Source organism: Psammomys obesus, unplaced genomic scaffold (genome assembly GCF_907164565.1).
Source record: "Psammomys obesus unplaced genomic scaffold, mPsaObe1.curated_primary_1811, whole genome shotgun sequence".
NCBI lineage: Eukaryota > Metazoa > Chordata > Mammalia > Rodentia > Muridae > Psammomys > Psammomys obesus.
The window spans coordinates 13,471,657-13,484,270 of NW_026586173.1; the positions used below are offsets into that span (position 1 = coordinate 13,471,657).

The 12,614-nt window shown below is 46.3% G+C and overlaps 1 protein-coding gene across 1 annotated transcript in view; it reads right to left on the reverse strand.

Moving 5' to 3' along the window:
• The window catches only part of Smarca4 (SWI/SNF related, matrix associated, actin dependent regulator of chromatin, subfamily a, member 4), a 46,107-nt gene that overhangs the window by 9,875 nt on the left and 23,618 nt on the right, over nt 1–12,614 (reverse strand). Inside the window, exon 16 of the mRNA XM_055601491.1 lies at nt 6,728–6,981. Within this exon, the coding sequence (XP_055457466.1) occupies nt 6,728–6,981 (254 nt within the window). The remainder of the gene's footprint in view (nt 1–6,727; nt 6,982–12,614) is intronic.

Consider the following 12,614-nt stretch of genomic DNA (forward strand, 5'->3'; position numbering starts at 1 on the left):
CTTCTGATCCTTCTGCCTCCACTTCTTGAATGCTGAGGTTTATGGGTATGCACCTCCTCAGTGCTGTGATGGAATCTTCCCAGGATCTTGTATACGTTAGGCAAACACTGTGACACTGGATGCACAGCCCTTCCTAGAAACAAAGTTCTTACTATGATCTCATGCTGGCCAACAGTGGAATCTGCAGGCTGGAGAGATGGCTCAGCACTGTCTGCTCTTCCAGAGGTCCTGAGTTCAATTCCCAGTAACCACTTGGTGGCTCACAACCATCTATACTGGAATCTGATGCCTTCTTCTGGTATGTAGGTGTACATGCATATAGAGCACTTATCTACACATAAATAAATAACAACAAAAAAACCAGTGAAATCTAAGCCTAAGGTTGAAGAAGCCTGGAAGACTTTCTGTGGAGCTCAGTGCTGTAAAGGACACAACCTTGAACTCCTTCATTTGGTAAAGAAATCCTGACTCTGGCTCTGGTGGAAGTCAGGCTAAGAATAGAATAGGTGACTCCAGGTCCACAATAATGCCAAGCAGTCACCTGGGGACTAGGAAACAGATGCAAAGGGGAGCAAGGTGACTGAGGCTAGAGGCAAGATGAGCGAGGCCCAAAGTCTGTCTGCAGTACTGAGGGGATGATGGCCCACACTGAATTTGTCAGCATTCCATCTGTAACTATGGCAGCAATCTCAGTGTCCAAGGACTCCTCAATCCTCTTTTTGAGGCATCAGGACCCTGGGAGCTTTGTCCTGATCTAGTACAACGTGGGGAGTTTGTGGTAACTGGGCTTGGGGATTATGCCACAGAGGGTGGCCTACATACCACATGCAGAGGTTTAGCAAGTGTGACCTGGGGACCTTCTGTTGAATGAAAGGCCTTCCTAGGGACACAGGCTACTGCTGACTCCAGGGGGACAGAGAGTAGGAGGGCAAAGGATCCAGCCACTCCAGAATCCATGCACCCCTATCAGTCCTGCCTGTTTGCCTGTGAGCTATAGACTAATCATTGGTCTCATCATCACTGCCTGCTTTCCTCGGTGTGTAAATGTTTGGCCCAGGGCATGAAGCGTAAGATGAAATCTGCCTTGTAACCAGAACAGGTGGAGCATTTTCAAGTAGATTATAAGGTGAGCTCACAGGCCTTAGGCGGCCAGACAAGGAAGCAGACCAAGTCTTCCACAACTCAGTTGCAGAGTAAGCTCTGCCCGTGGCCTGGCCAAAGCCTGCTGCAGCTTCTAGGCCAGGTGCTAAACACACGGTGCTGGCCTCACACCTGGAACCAGCAGGCAGCATGCCCAGACGGAATGTGTCCAGCCCTTCTGGCTATGGCAAGGCCAGATACCATTCAAAGGTCCAGAGGCTGGAAAGCCCTGGGGCTAATTTGCCCCACCTGAAGACAGATTTAATTCAGAAGTACCTCAAGCAATGTCTGCCACAGCTGTTGTCACCCCCCCTTCTCCCAGCACGGCCTCTCTCTTCTGAAGAACATCTGCCCTCTGCCTCTGTGCACTGAGAATGGGCTGGGAGAAGACAGTATGGTCCACTAAGACGTCACAGGCTATGTCGATAATTCCTGGTTTATTTCTGGCCCTGAAACCTCACCCCACTCAGCTTCAGTTTCCCATAGGCCTGACCTCTCAGTCTTGTTTCTCCATATGGAAACTGAGGCATAGGGATAGAGTAAAATTCTAAGATCTGCCACTTTCAACCTTCCAGCATGAGAAGATAGGGCCAGATATGTTCATCCTGGCAGAGTTGGTATGTGCCCACCACCTTGGAGTGTCCAGTGAAGACAGCACCGCCCCTTTGTCCTATCACCAAAAGTGTACAACTTGTGAGGCAAACATGTCACCATGACCTCAGCACCAGTGTTAGTGTGAATACAGTCTACACATCAGCAAGGGTCCTGGGAGGTCTGCAGCCTGGGGACAGCCGAGGGCTTTCCCTGGGCCAGTTGGCCAAGGTGGCACCCTCTAGTGCTCTGAAAGCTGCCCCTATGCACTTCAAATGCAGATCCCTTTTTCATGGGCCAGGACAAGGTACACCCCAACCCCTGAGTCCATTACTTTTCACGCATGTTTTGATTTCAAAGTGAAACCCTCTACTTCCCACTTCATTTCTGCAGTGTGTTGTGTGGAGTCAACATACTGTGCTGGGGAGGGCGCTGGGCACAGCTTTACTCTCCCAGGTCTGGCAGTGCTCTAACACGGACAGAGGACTGAGACTGCAGGAGAGCAGTCTCTACAAGCAGCTGAGTAGCCCTGACCCTTATGGATCTATGTCCTGATAGACCAGCACTCCGAAGGCAGAGGAAGGCGGACCTCTGAGTTCAGGGCCAGCCTGGGCTACAGAATGAGTTCCAGGACAGCTAGGGCTACACAGACAAACCCTGTCTTAGGAAAAAATAAAAACAAAACAAAACAAAAAAAGAAAGAAAAGAAAGCGAGCAGCACTGCGGTAACTCCATGTGTACCTCAGCTTGCTGCACATATGAGCAGAGGCTTTTGGAAGCAATCTGAAAAGATCCCACTTGTACCACAACACTCAGAAGGCTGAAGCTGACTGCCTTAAACTTGAGGCTAGCTTAGTCTACAAAGCAAGTCTTGCCTCAAAACAACAAAAGGGGACTGGAAAGATGGCTTAGTGGTTAAGAGCTCTGGCTTCTCCTGAGTTCAATTCCCAGCAACCACATGATGGCTCACAACCATCTACACTGGGATCTGATAGCCTCTTTTGGCATGCAAGTGTACATGCAAATATAACACTCATAAAGTACATAAATAAATCTTTTTAATAATAATAATAATAATAATAATAATAATAATAATAATAATAATAATAATAAAATAAACCAAAAGGTTCAAATGTTTTTTTCTTGAATGTTCCATTTGACGGTTCAGACTGCTGGCTGCTTTTTCAGAGGACTCAGGTTCAAAACTTCCAGCATCCACATGGTGACTCACAATCACCTATAAACTCCAGTTCTAGGGGTTTCCTATACACTCTTCTGCTCTGCCATCAGGCACAAACACGGTACACAGACATATATACAGGCAAGCATTCCCATACATTAAAAGAAAAAAAAAAATGTGTGATGCTCGCCAAGGCTCCACAGTGAGCTTCTGTCTAAAACGGAAAACAAAAACAAAGTCTGATGCTACTTTCCCCATGGTCTCTCTAGCACAGCCTGTAACAAGGTAAGAGACACTGACCTTGACTTCTGAATACAGCCCGCCACACCGTAAGCCAGTGCTGGCTCACGACCTTCTGGATGACAGCTATGTCATAAAAAACCTGTGGCCTCTGCCCTTGGGTGCTGCAAGGTGACCTCTGAGCCCTTGAAATGCCATTCTGGGCCGGGGGTAGGGCTGTGATTCAGGCTGGTAACTCCAGGTCAGGCCGACCAGCAGAGGTGATGGAGACAGAGGTCAGCCACGTGAGTAGTCAGTCATGAGTACATGAGCAAGTCCCAGCAAAACTCCTGGGTGCCCAGGCATCCCTGGCTGTCTCAACATTTGCAGTGAAACTGGCAATGCCTGTGATGCCATCAGAAGGGAGGGACAGTGGGGAGATGCCTCTTCAGAAACTGCAAGCGTGACTCTCCTTGAAGCTGCTGCTACTTAGGACAAGGTACAGTTGCTCCCTGACCTTCCATCAATTACCAGAATTGTGGGTGTCCTGTTAACTACTTTCCTTGGCCGTTTTCACCTCTATCCTTCTACCATGATGAAGTCAGACTTTCCCTTAACTCACAATGTGCTATCTGTCTTACGGCTTTGTTTACCTTCTTAGTAGCAAATTTAGTTAAGTGTTTGCACAAAATGAGTCAATGTTGTACCTAAACACCATTCTTTAAATTCTCTAACAAAGGAGGTAGGTATCTGACCAGAAAAATGAGACAAGGCTATTTTTCCCTAGGTAACATGTGACTGGCCATCAGCAACCCATGCTATAGTGAACGGACCTGCTTCCAACGCAACCAGCGCTTACCACTACCCCCAGAGGCATCCTGTGACGTCCTCCCCACTGTGGAGTCTGGGCTCCATGATACTGTCCACTCTAGGTGTGAGGTCACCCAGAAACCAGGCATCAAGCCCCATGACATCTTGTCCCCCAGGATCAGGTGTAAGTATAGTCACTGCCTCATTAGGTGCGCAGCATCAGGTCACACTTTTACTACATACAAGGAAGGAGTCTGGGCTCTCAAACAGAGCCATCTTGACAAAGCAACTCTGAGAGTCTCCACCTTACTAACCAGACTATAATCACATCTTCTGTGCCCTGGAAACTATTCTGTTCTACTGCTGGATGAGTCATCTGTTACGTCATGGATAATAACATGAGGAAGGAAGCATTTTCAGTAGGGCATGGAATTCATGAATGACAAACTGGTTCCTGAAAGTAACCAAGGCCTTGGCACTTGGCTTTACTTGGTAAAAGTAACAAGTCTTTCATACATACTGCTCTAAAATCCAGGCAAGGATACACACCATCAATGACCTTACTATTGTCATATACACATCTAGAAATAAAGGTACAACATTCTTAGCTACCCAGAGTCCCTCTGGGGCAGCTCTCCAGTCAGGCCCCACTTGGACAGACCTGCTACTCACTGTCTAGCACCATGGATCAGGTTTGAACCGAAGCACACAGGGCTCTGCAGGTAAAGGCCCTCCTGGTGGCAGCAGTACCTGCGTCCAGAGCTCTAAGTTACAGCTGCCAAAGGTTCATTCTCTGTTGATGGATTCCTGTCTAGAAGACTGAAGCCCTGCTGCTATGGACATGGGCTGGGCTTTTGGGACAGAACAACTAGCACAGAGAGGAAAATGCAGCTGAGCTCAGCTGAAAGGATGGTGTTTAGTTGCTTCCTGACCTTGTCATCAACTGTCAAATTTTTGGATATCTTGGAGGGGGCTATCTCTTAGTTTCAAAATTTTTAATTTAATTTTAGGATTTTTGTTTGCTTGTTTTTGTTTGTATTTCAGCCTCAAACTTGTAGTCGCCCCCTAATCCCATCCCAGGGCTAGGCACCATCACACAGAAGTCACTCTGGTTTTAGTGTGTACTTCCTGATGTTCTGATGTATGCAGGAATCTTGGCACTCTTTCCCACGGTGACTGGGTCACACCAAGGAAGCCTTTCAGAGGCATGTTTTCACACCTCTTGTCCAAGTTTGTACCAGCTCATCTTCTCAGTCTGGCAAGAATCTGCATTAGTAATCCTACAACAGTAAGGGAACATTCTGTGGTGAACTGACTTTCTGAGCTATAGTATCTCAGCCGTTAATGATGAATGGCTCCCATGTCCCACTGAAGGGATGGCCATCCAAGGATGGTAGTTTCTTCTAAAACACTGTTTTACCTTTCAGAGTTTTACAACCATAATCTATTTCAAAGGACAAGATATTCATGATGTAAGAGGGATCAAGGGTTGTCTTTTCAAGTGGTATCCAAAACCCCAGGAGCCTGTCTTGTTTTCCCATCGACCTTCAACAAGCTTCTCCACTCTAGTTTAAGTTTCCTCAAAAGAGCATTGTTAGAAACCACAAGCATGTCAAAGCACAATATCATACACACACAGAATTAAAAGGATAAATACTTAAACAAGTTATTCTCTCTACACAGTAGTCCTCTATTTACTTTCTGTGTGGAACCTACCTGAGAGATAAAGGCAGCACTGGAGCTGATACTCATTCTTAAACCACCCCCACTGTCTTTTCAGACCTAGCTGGGGAATCTGTGCCAAGATGGGCATGTGGAGTCAAAGGACAGCATGTAGGAGTTGGTTCTCTCCTTCCACGAAGTGGGTCCTGGGGATCAAACTCAGGCCATCAGGCTTGGTAGCAGGTAACTTTGCCCACTCAGTCATTTCACCATCCAATTTGCACTCACTGATTTAGGTACCACAACCATCCCTAAACTGTTTCACTCGCTGACTCTTCCCAAATGGGGTGTGAAGATTCATAACTTGCTAACTTTTTCTCTGGATGACAAAATCCTTTCATAATTTGCTTCCTGAGTCACAGAGCACTGTCTGTGTTCCATTAAGGGGCAAGCAATGGCCAGTGTGTGTTGGAAACACAAATTAAGAAACCAAGCAATGAAAAGGTGAGCAAATCCCAAGCGTCATACTTCCCACCTCCTGCTAGTCAAGGGCTGCATGGGAAGCAACAGCACCACCCACAGAGGAACAGCACAGACTGATGTTGGCCTTGGCCATAGCCGAAAACATTCACTGCCTCATGTGTGGCCAAATCTCATCAGACACTCCACTCCAAGAGTGGAACCTAGCAAGAAACAAGACAAGGTCCACAAACTATCAACATATAAATGACCCTTGACACAGGGAGAGGGAGAAATACTATGATGCCAGACAGACAGCAGGAAAAACAGAGGCTGTAGACATGGTCACGCAGACACCACCTGAGAACCCATCATCATACCAACAGTTGCATCTGCGGCTGCTACTGCTGGGACGTGTGCCTCCAGACCAGCCCTTCCTTAGACACAGCAACTATCATAACATGCCACTTTGCTGACCACAACATGCCTGCTTCTCTATCCTGCCACCTGTTCTTCTCCTGTCATGGTGAGAGACACTTATGTGCATCCCTGCTTCAGATCACAAACCCTCTGAGGGCAGGTACCAAAACATAGCCCTCAGTGTTGCTCTGCTCTCCATGCTTCGCAGACACGGCCCAGGAACCCTCCACCACTGCCTCAGCTTACCTGTCCTTGTACTTGATCACTGCATCCACGATCTTCTTCATCTTCTTGGTGAGGTTGGGTGGGTTTGGGGACAGCTTCTCAGCAGGTGGTCTCCCACGCTTCTTCTGCTTCTTGCTCTCCTCGTCCTTGTCACGGCTGCGGGTGCTGGTGGTAGGGGTGGAGGAGCCGGCCTCGCTGTCTCGCTTGCGCTTACGTGAGGATTTCTTCTGCCGGACTTCCTCTTCGATCTCCTCCAACGTGCCCTCCTCGATGGCCTTCAGGGTCAATAGTGGTAAAATAGGACAGCCAGCACCCAGGTCGACAAAGAGAGGCCGCGATGCACGCTCCTGGGGCCCGGCTAGGGAGGGAGGAGGCCCCCACACTGACATCCTTCCAGCATGGCTGGCTCAGGGCACAACATCTACTGGGAACCCCAACTTGTTTCCTGAAAGTAGGACAGGCCAGTGCTCCTCCACTTTGATGCTTCACCCAGCACCCATTCAAAAACTGACCACACAGGAACACAGGATCATACATGGGCCAGGCAATAGCCCAACCACATGGATACAGACACCTGGAAGACCTTGTGAGGCTCTGTCACCAGCTACTGACATTAAATTAAAAAAAAAAAAAATGTTACTATTGGTTGATTGTGTGCATGTTGTATACATGTGTATGGCAATGACAGTGGGGGTGGAGGTCAGAGGACAAGCTATAGGAGCTGGTTCTCTCTTTCTATCATCTGGCCCCAGGGACTGAATTCACAGGTCATCAGGCATGGTGACAGTCGCCTTTACCTGCTGAGTGACCTCACTAGTGGCCCATTTACTTCCTGAAACAGTGGTAAGCTGTTTTAGCTGTTGATTGGTACAGAGTACAGTGGCATCAAGTGCCCACAGTGCCTAGCAGCCATCACTCAGAACCCTGACTCAGGCCAATATGTGAGCCTCAGTATAACTGCGGGGCTGCAGCTCACACAGGTCAGGCCTACCTACAGTGCTGTATGCCTGTCTCCCGTCACCTTTACTACTAATATACTGTTTACTTTAAGTAATATATCCTTATTTACTTTAAGATTTATTTAATTGCTAGGCCCCTTAATTACTCGTTTCAATGTAGCCAACGCAGGCCTTGAAGAGCTAATCCTCCTGCCTCAAAGTCCCCAGTTCTGAGTAAGACATGTGCCATCATGTGCAGGTTTCCTGTCCATTTCTTCCTCTTCCCACTCTTACTCTTTGGTGCTGAGGATAGGGTTCTCAGGTATCAGCTAAGCAGTTTCTAATGTACTGTCTGCTCAATCTTTCGGTGTACTAGCTGCACTCATTTAATTCCAATCAGTTCTTGGACAACTTAAAGTCTCCCTCTTCCTTCTTTTCTTAAGATTTATTTTATGAGTGCTAGAGAAATGGCTCAGTAGTTAAGAGAACTGGCTGCTCTTCAAGAGACCTGAAATCTCACACAGATGTACATGAAGACAAAACACCAATGCAAATTAAATTAAAAAAATAAAATAAAAAAAAAAACAATAAAAAAAAAAAGATTTATTTTACTTTTTCTGTGTGTGTGTGAGAGAGAGATATCATGAAGACCAAAACAGGGAATCAGATTCCCTGGAGCTGGAAATTAATGGTAGTTGTGATGTGTGTGCTGGGAACAGTACTTGGGTCCTCTGAAAGAGTCATAAGTGCCCTTGACACTGAGCAGCATCTCCAGCCTCACCCTGCTGCAGTGCTGTGGCTGAGACCCAAGACCTCACATGCTTGCCAAAGCCCTCCTGGCCCCTGAGCTCCGTGGGTCACACCTTTCCATTGCTACTTGAGCCAGGGGAGACTGCCAGCAGACTCTCCTTAAATCAGCTTCCTCATGGTTAAGCTACTCAGATGAATGATACACTAAATAACAACAGTTAACTTTCAAAGAATCTTCTAGCGGAGCTTGGGATCAAGGGAGGAGCCTGGATCCAAAAGACCTAGCAGGTCACTGTTTCACACCTAAGGCTCTCAATCATATAACACAGTAGAGTCAGGCTAAATGTCACAAGACAGTGACAACTGAGCTTCAAGCAGAAGCAGGGTAGAAAGGCACCTAGACCAAGAAAGCAAAATTAAGGGCATGTACAGCAGGTGAGACATAATTGTGGGCTCTGCTGCACAAGCAGGAAGGAGTAACTGTTCCCAAATTCATGTCTACCCAGGACTTCAGAAACCTTATATAAAAACGAGGTCCTTGCAATCAGCTAATGATTTTTTTTTGGCAGGACGCAATAGTGACTGACTCCTGGGCCTCAAGCATGCTAGCCTAGCAATGAGAAGTAGCCCCAGCTCTCTCTCTATTACTTGTAAATACATGCATGCATGGGCATCAGCTCTCCTGGAGCTGGAAATATAGGTGGCTGCTGGGAAGTAAACTTTGGTCCTCTGCAAGAGCAGTACTGTTATTAACCACTGAGCCATTTCTTACATACCCTCTGTCCTCTTGTGTGATTCGGAGTGGTGTGGAGTGGTGTGTGTGCGTGTGTTGGGGTAGGGGTACGAGTAGAGACCAGAGATAGGTGGCCACGAGCCAAGAACTGGAGCCACAGAAGCTGGGAGAGCCAAGGATATTCCCCAGTATCCCCGAGAGAACATGATCCTGCTAGCAATTTGCCTTCAGTGTCCTGGTTCTCCAATAGTGGGAGAATGTTTCAAAATTACGTTGAGTAGCACAATTATGGTACTTTATTTGAGCAGCTCTAGGAAGAGAATACAGAGGTCAAGCCTGGGTAGTGGCCAGATGAACTGGAAGATCTGGGCACACAGAGTGACTGGCCTGAATAGTGGCTGCCCATTAGCAGCATGGAAGAGGGCTGGGTTTAAGAGGTTTCACTAATATAACCTCAATTTTTTGACACAGGGGCTTCAATAATCCAGGGCAGCCCTGAATTTCTGATCCTCCCAGCAAAATCCCCCCAAGTGCTAGGGTGACAGGCATGTGCTACCATACTTAACTTTGTAACTGTAAATTTATTATAACATAAGATTTGTTCACTGTGAAAAATATTCTCTTCAGCAAATGCTGCTAGGACAGCTAGCTATGCATACACACTATTTAAATTGGATCTCAGTTTTCACACTATATAAAAACTCAAAATAAATCACAAAACTTAATGTATGAAATAAAAGTATGAGGGCTGGGAGATAGCTCAATGAAAAGTGTCTGTTGTGCAAACTGAGTTTAGATCCCTAGTACTCTACATAAAAGCCAGGAATGGTGGCATGCATCTTGAGCTCTGGTACCTGTGAGGTATGTGGAGACAGGCTGTCCTTGAGTTTAATGTCCAGCCAGTTTAGTCAATAGAAAACACCAAAAGGAGCCAGAAATGATGGCTCAGCAGTTGAGAAACACTTGCTGCTCTTCCAAAGGAAGAGGTTCACAACCATATCTAACTCTAGTTTCAGGAGATCTGATGCCCTCTTCTGGCCTCTGTAAGCATAGACATTTATGCAGCAAAACACCTATATACATAAAAGTCAATAAATCTCTGGGGAAGAAATACCCCGAGACACTTAAATCCACGAAGTGTTCTTTTCTTTTTTTAAAGATGTATTTTTATTATTTTATGTGTATGAGTGTTTTGCCTACATACACATCTGTGCACCACATGTATGCCTGGTGCTGTAGGTGAGCCTCCATATGGGTGCTAGGAATTGAACCCAGGTCCTTTGCAACAATAAATGCTCTTAACCAATGAGCCAACTCTCCAGCACCAGAAGTCTTCTATTTTTAAAAGAGTGAAACTTCAAAACTCTTAAAACAAAAGGCAAAAGCCAAGCCTGGTGGTTCATACCTATAATCCCAGCACTTGAGAGACTGAGGCAGGAAGATCACCATGAGTTTGAAGACAGCTTGGAGTACCAGCTAGGGATGAAAAGCAGATTCTATCCCACAAAGCATAAGGAAAACCAAAACAAAATAGAAAACAGGAATTAATCTTTGTGACTTTGAATTTGGCAAGTTTTAAATTATATATATATATATATATATATATATATATATAAAAGCATAAACAATAAGGATAAATAGCACCGTCAAGATGGCTCACAAAAACTTGCCACTAAGCCCCAGATCACATAATGGAAGAGAACAGACTCCTGCAAGTCCTCTGACTTCCACAAGTGCCATGGCATGTGTCTGTGCCTGCACTCACACACAAATGTCATATACATATACAATAATAATAAATAGCTTAAGAACATTCGTGATTCCAAGCATATCAGGGAGGTAAGAGGGGAGGGTCAGGAGAGACAGCTCAGGGGTTAAGAGCTCATACTTCAATTCCTAGCACCCATGTCAGGCGGCTCACAACCCCTCCCTCCTCTTGTGCAACACCATCCATCTTCAGGGAATAGATGTCCTCTTAGAGACTCAATGGCTTGTAAGCACACACAAATTAAAAACGAAATGAAAGCGATGAAAAAGAAACAGAGGAGAGGGATCTACTGCTAAGTGTACCTATGGTAAGAGACTTAGAAAGATCTACTGGGCTGGGAGATGGCCCAGTGAGTAAAGGTGCTCGTTGCCAAGCCGAGGACCTGAGTTAGGTCCCCAGGATCCACATGGTAAACAGTCAGACTTGCCTCCCATCAAGCTGTCCTTTAAGCTCCACACATGCCATAGCTTCTCACCACTGCACATACAAATACAAATACATACATAAACAAAACGATTTACATTTTTTTTTAAAAAAGAGAAAGAGTAGGTACTGCTATGTCTATAATTTCAGCTACTCATGAAGCTGAGGCAGGAAGACTGTTTGAGCCCATAAGCTGGAAACCAGAACAGGCAACATAGTAAGAATATTTTCTCAAAGGGATAGGGGTGGGTGGAAAGGGACACGAACAAATAGATAAACTTCTCTAGAAGATACAGGAATGGGCAAGAAGCACACAAACACACAATCAAGGTAAGACATGACAGGTGTTAGTGAGAACGTGGCAAGGCTGAGGACTGGCACACAGGAGCCGATTCTATCGATGCCATTCCCAGGTATACACCAGCGACTGCAAGATGACACACCATGCCATCCAGAATAGCCCCTCAAAGGAAGCAACCCAAACATTCACCAACTGGTGGATGGATAACACGAGGGACTCTGCACAACCGAACACCAGCCAGTCTGCAGGTGCCAGCTCGTAACAGGTAAACAATTTAAAGGGCAACACGGTGCTTGCCTGTAATGAGAGCCTCTGGTAGGGTGGAGAGGACACAGTATAAGAATGCAAGGCCAACCTGGGCTACACATAATTCATCAATTAAAATTTGCTCAGTAGTGCTCATCAGCAGCACATAAACTAAAACTGGAATAGAGAAGGTTAGTGTGGCCCCCGTCAAGGAAAACATACAAAGCTGTGAAGTGTTCCATGGTTAAAAACAGAACCCACCAAGTGCACTGGTGGCTGACAGGGTAAGGCAAGCGAAGGAGTTGAAGGAAGCAAGGAGAAGAGTGGGGCTTTGGGATGATGCAGCTGCTCTAATGCTGCCAGGAATGCTCTGTGACTCTAGCAACGGACCTTCAAAAGATGATACATGTGGCACGCAAATCCCACCTCAAAATCAATGCACAAAACGTAGCAGATGTGCTGACTTGAACTTAAAGTCTCCTACTGCTTTGCAAATGTAGAACGGATGACAGATCCTCTAGGAGTGATGGCATTACTACAGAAGGACTGTTTTCCTGGGAGCTCCTGTCCTAGTTCTGGAGTATTTTGAGGATTGGGTAAGCCTCCCAAGGTTTGTTCAACTCCTCTGGCAGCTTTTCTTTGCCAGGGTCTTGATAGGTAACCCAGGCTGCACTTGAACTCTCGATAATCCTCTTGCCACAAGCTCCGGATTAAAGGCCCGAGCTGCACTCTGGCTTCCCTGGCATGCT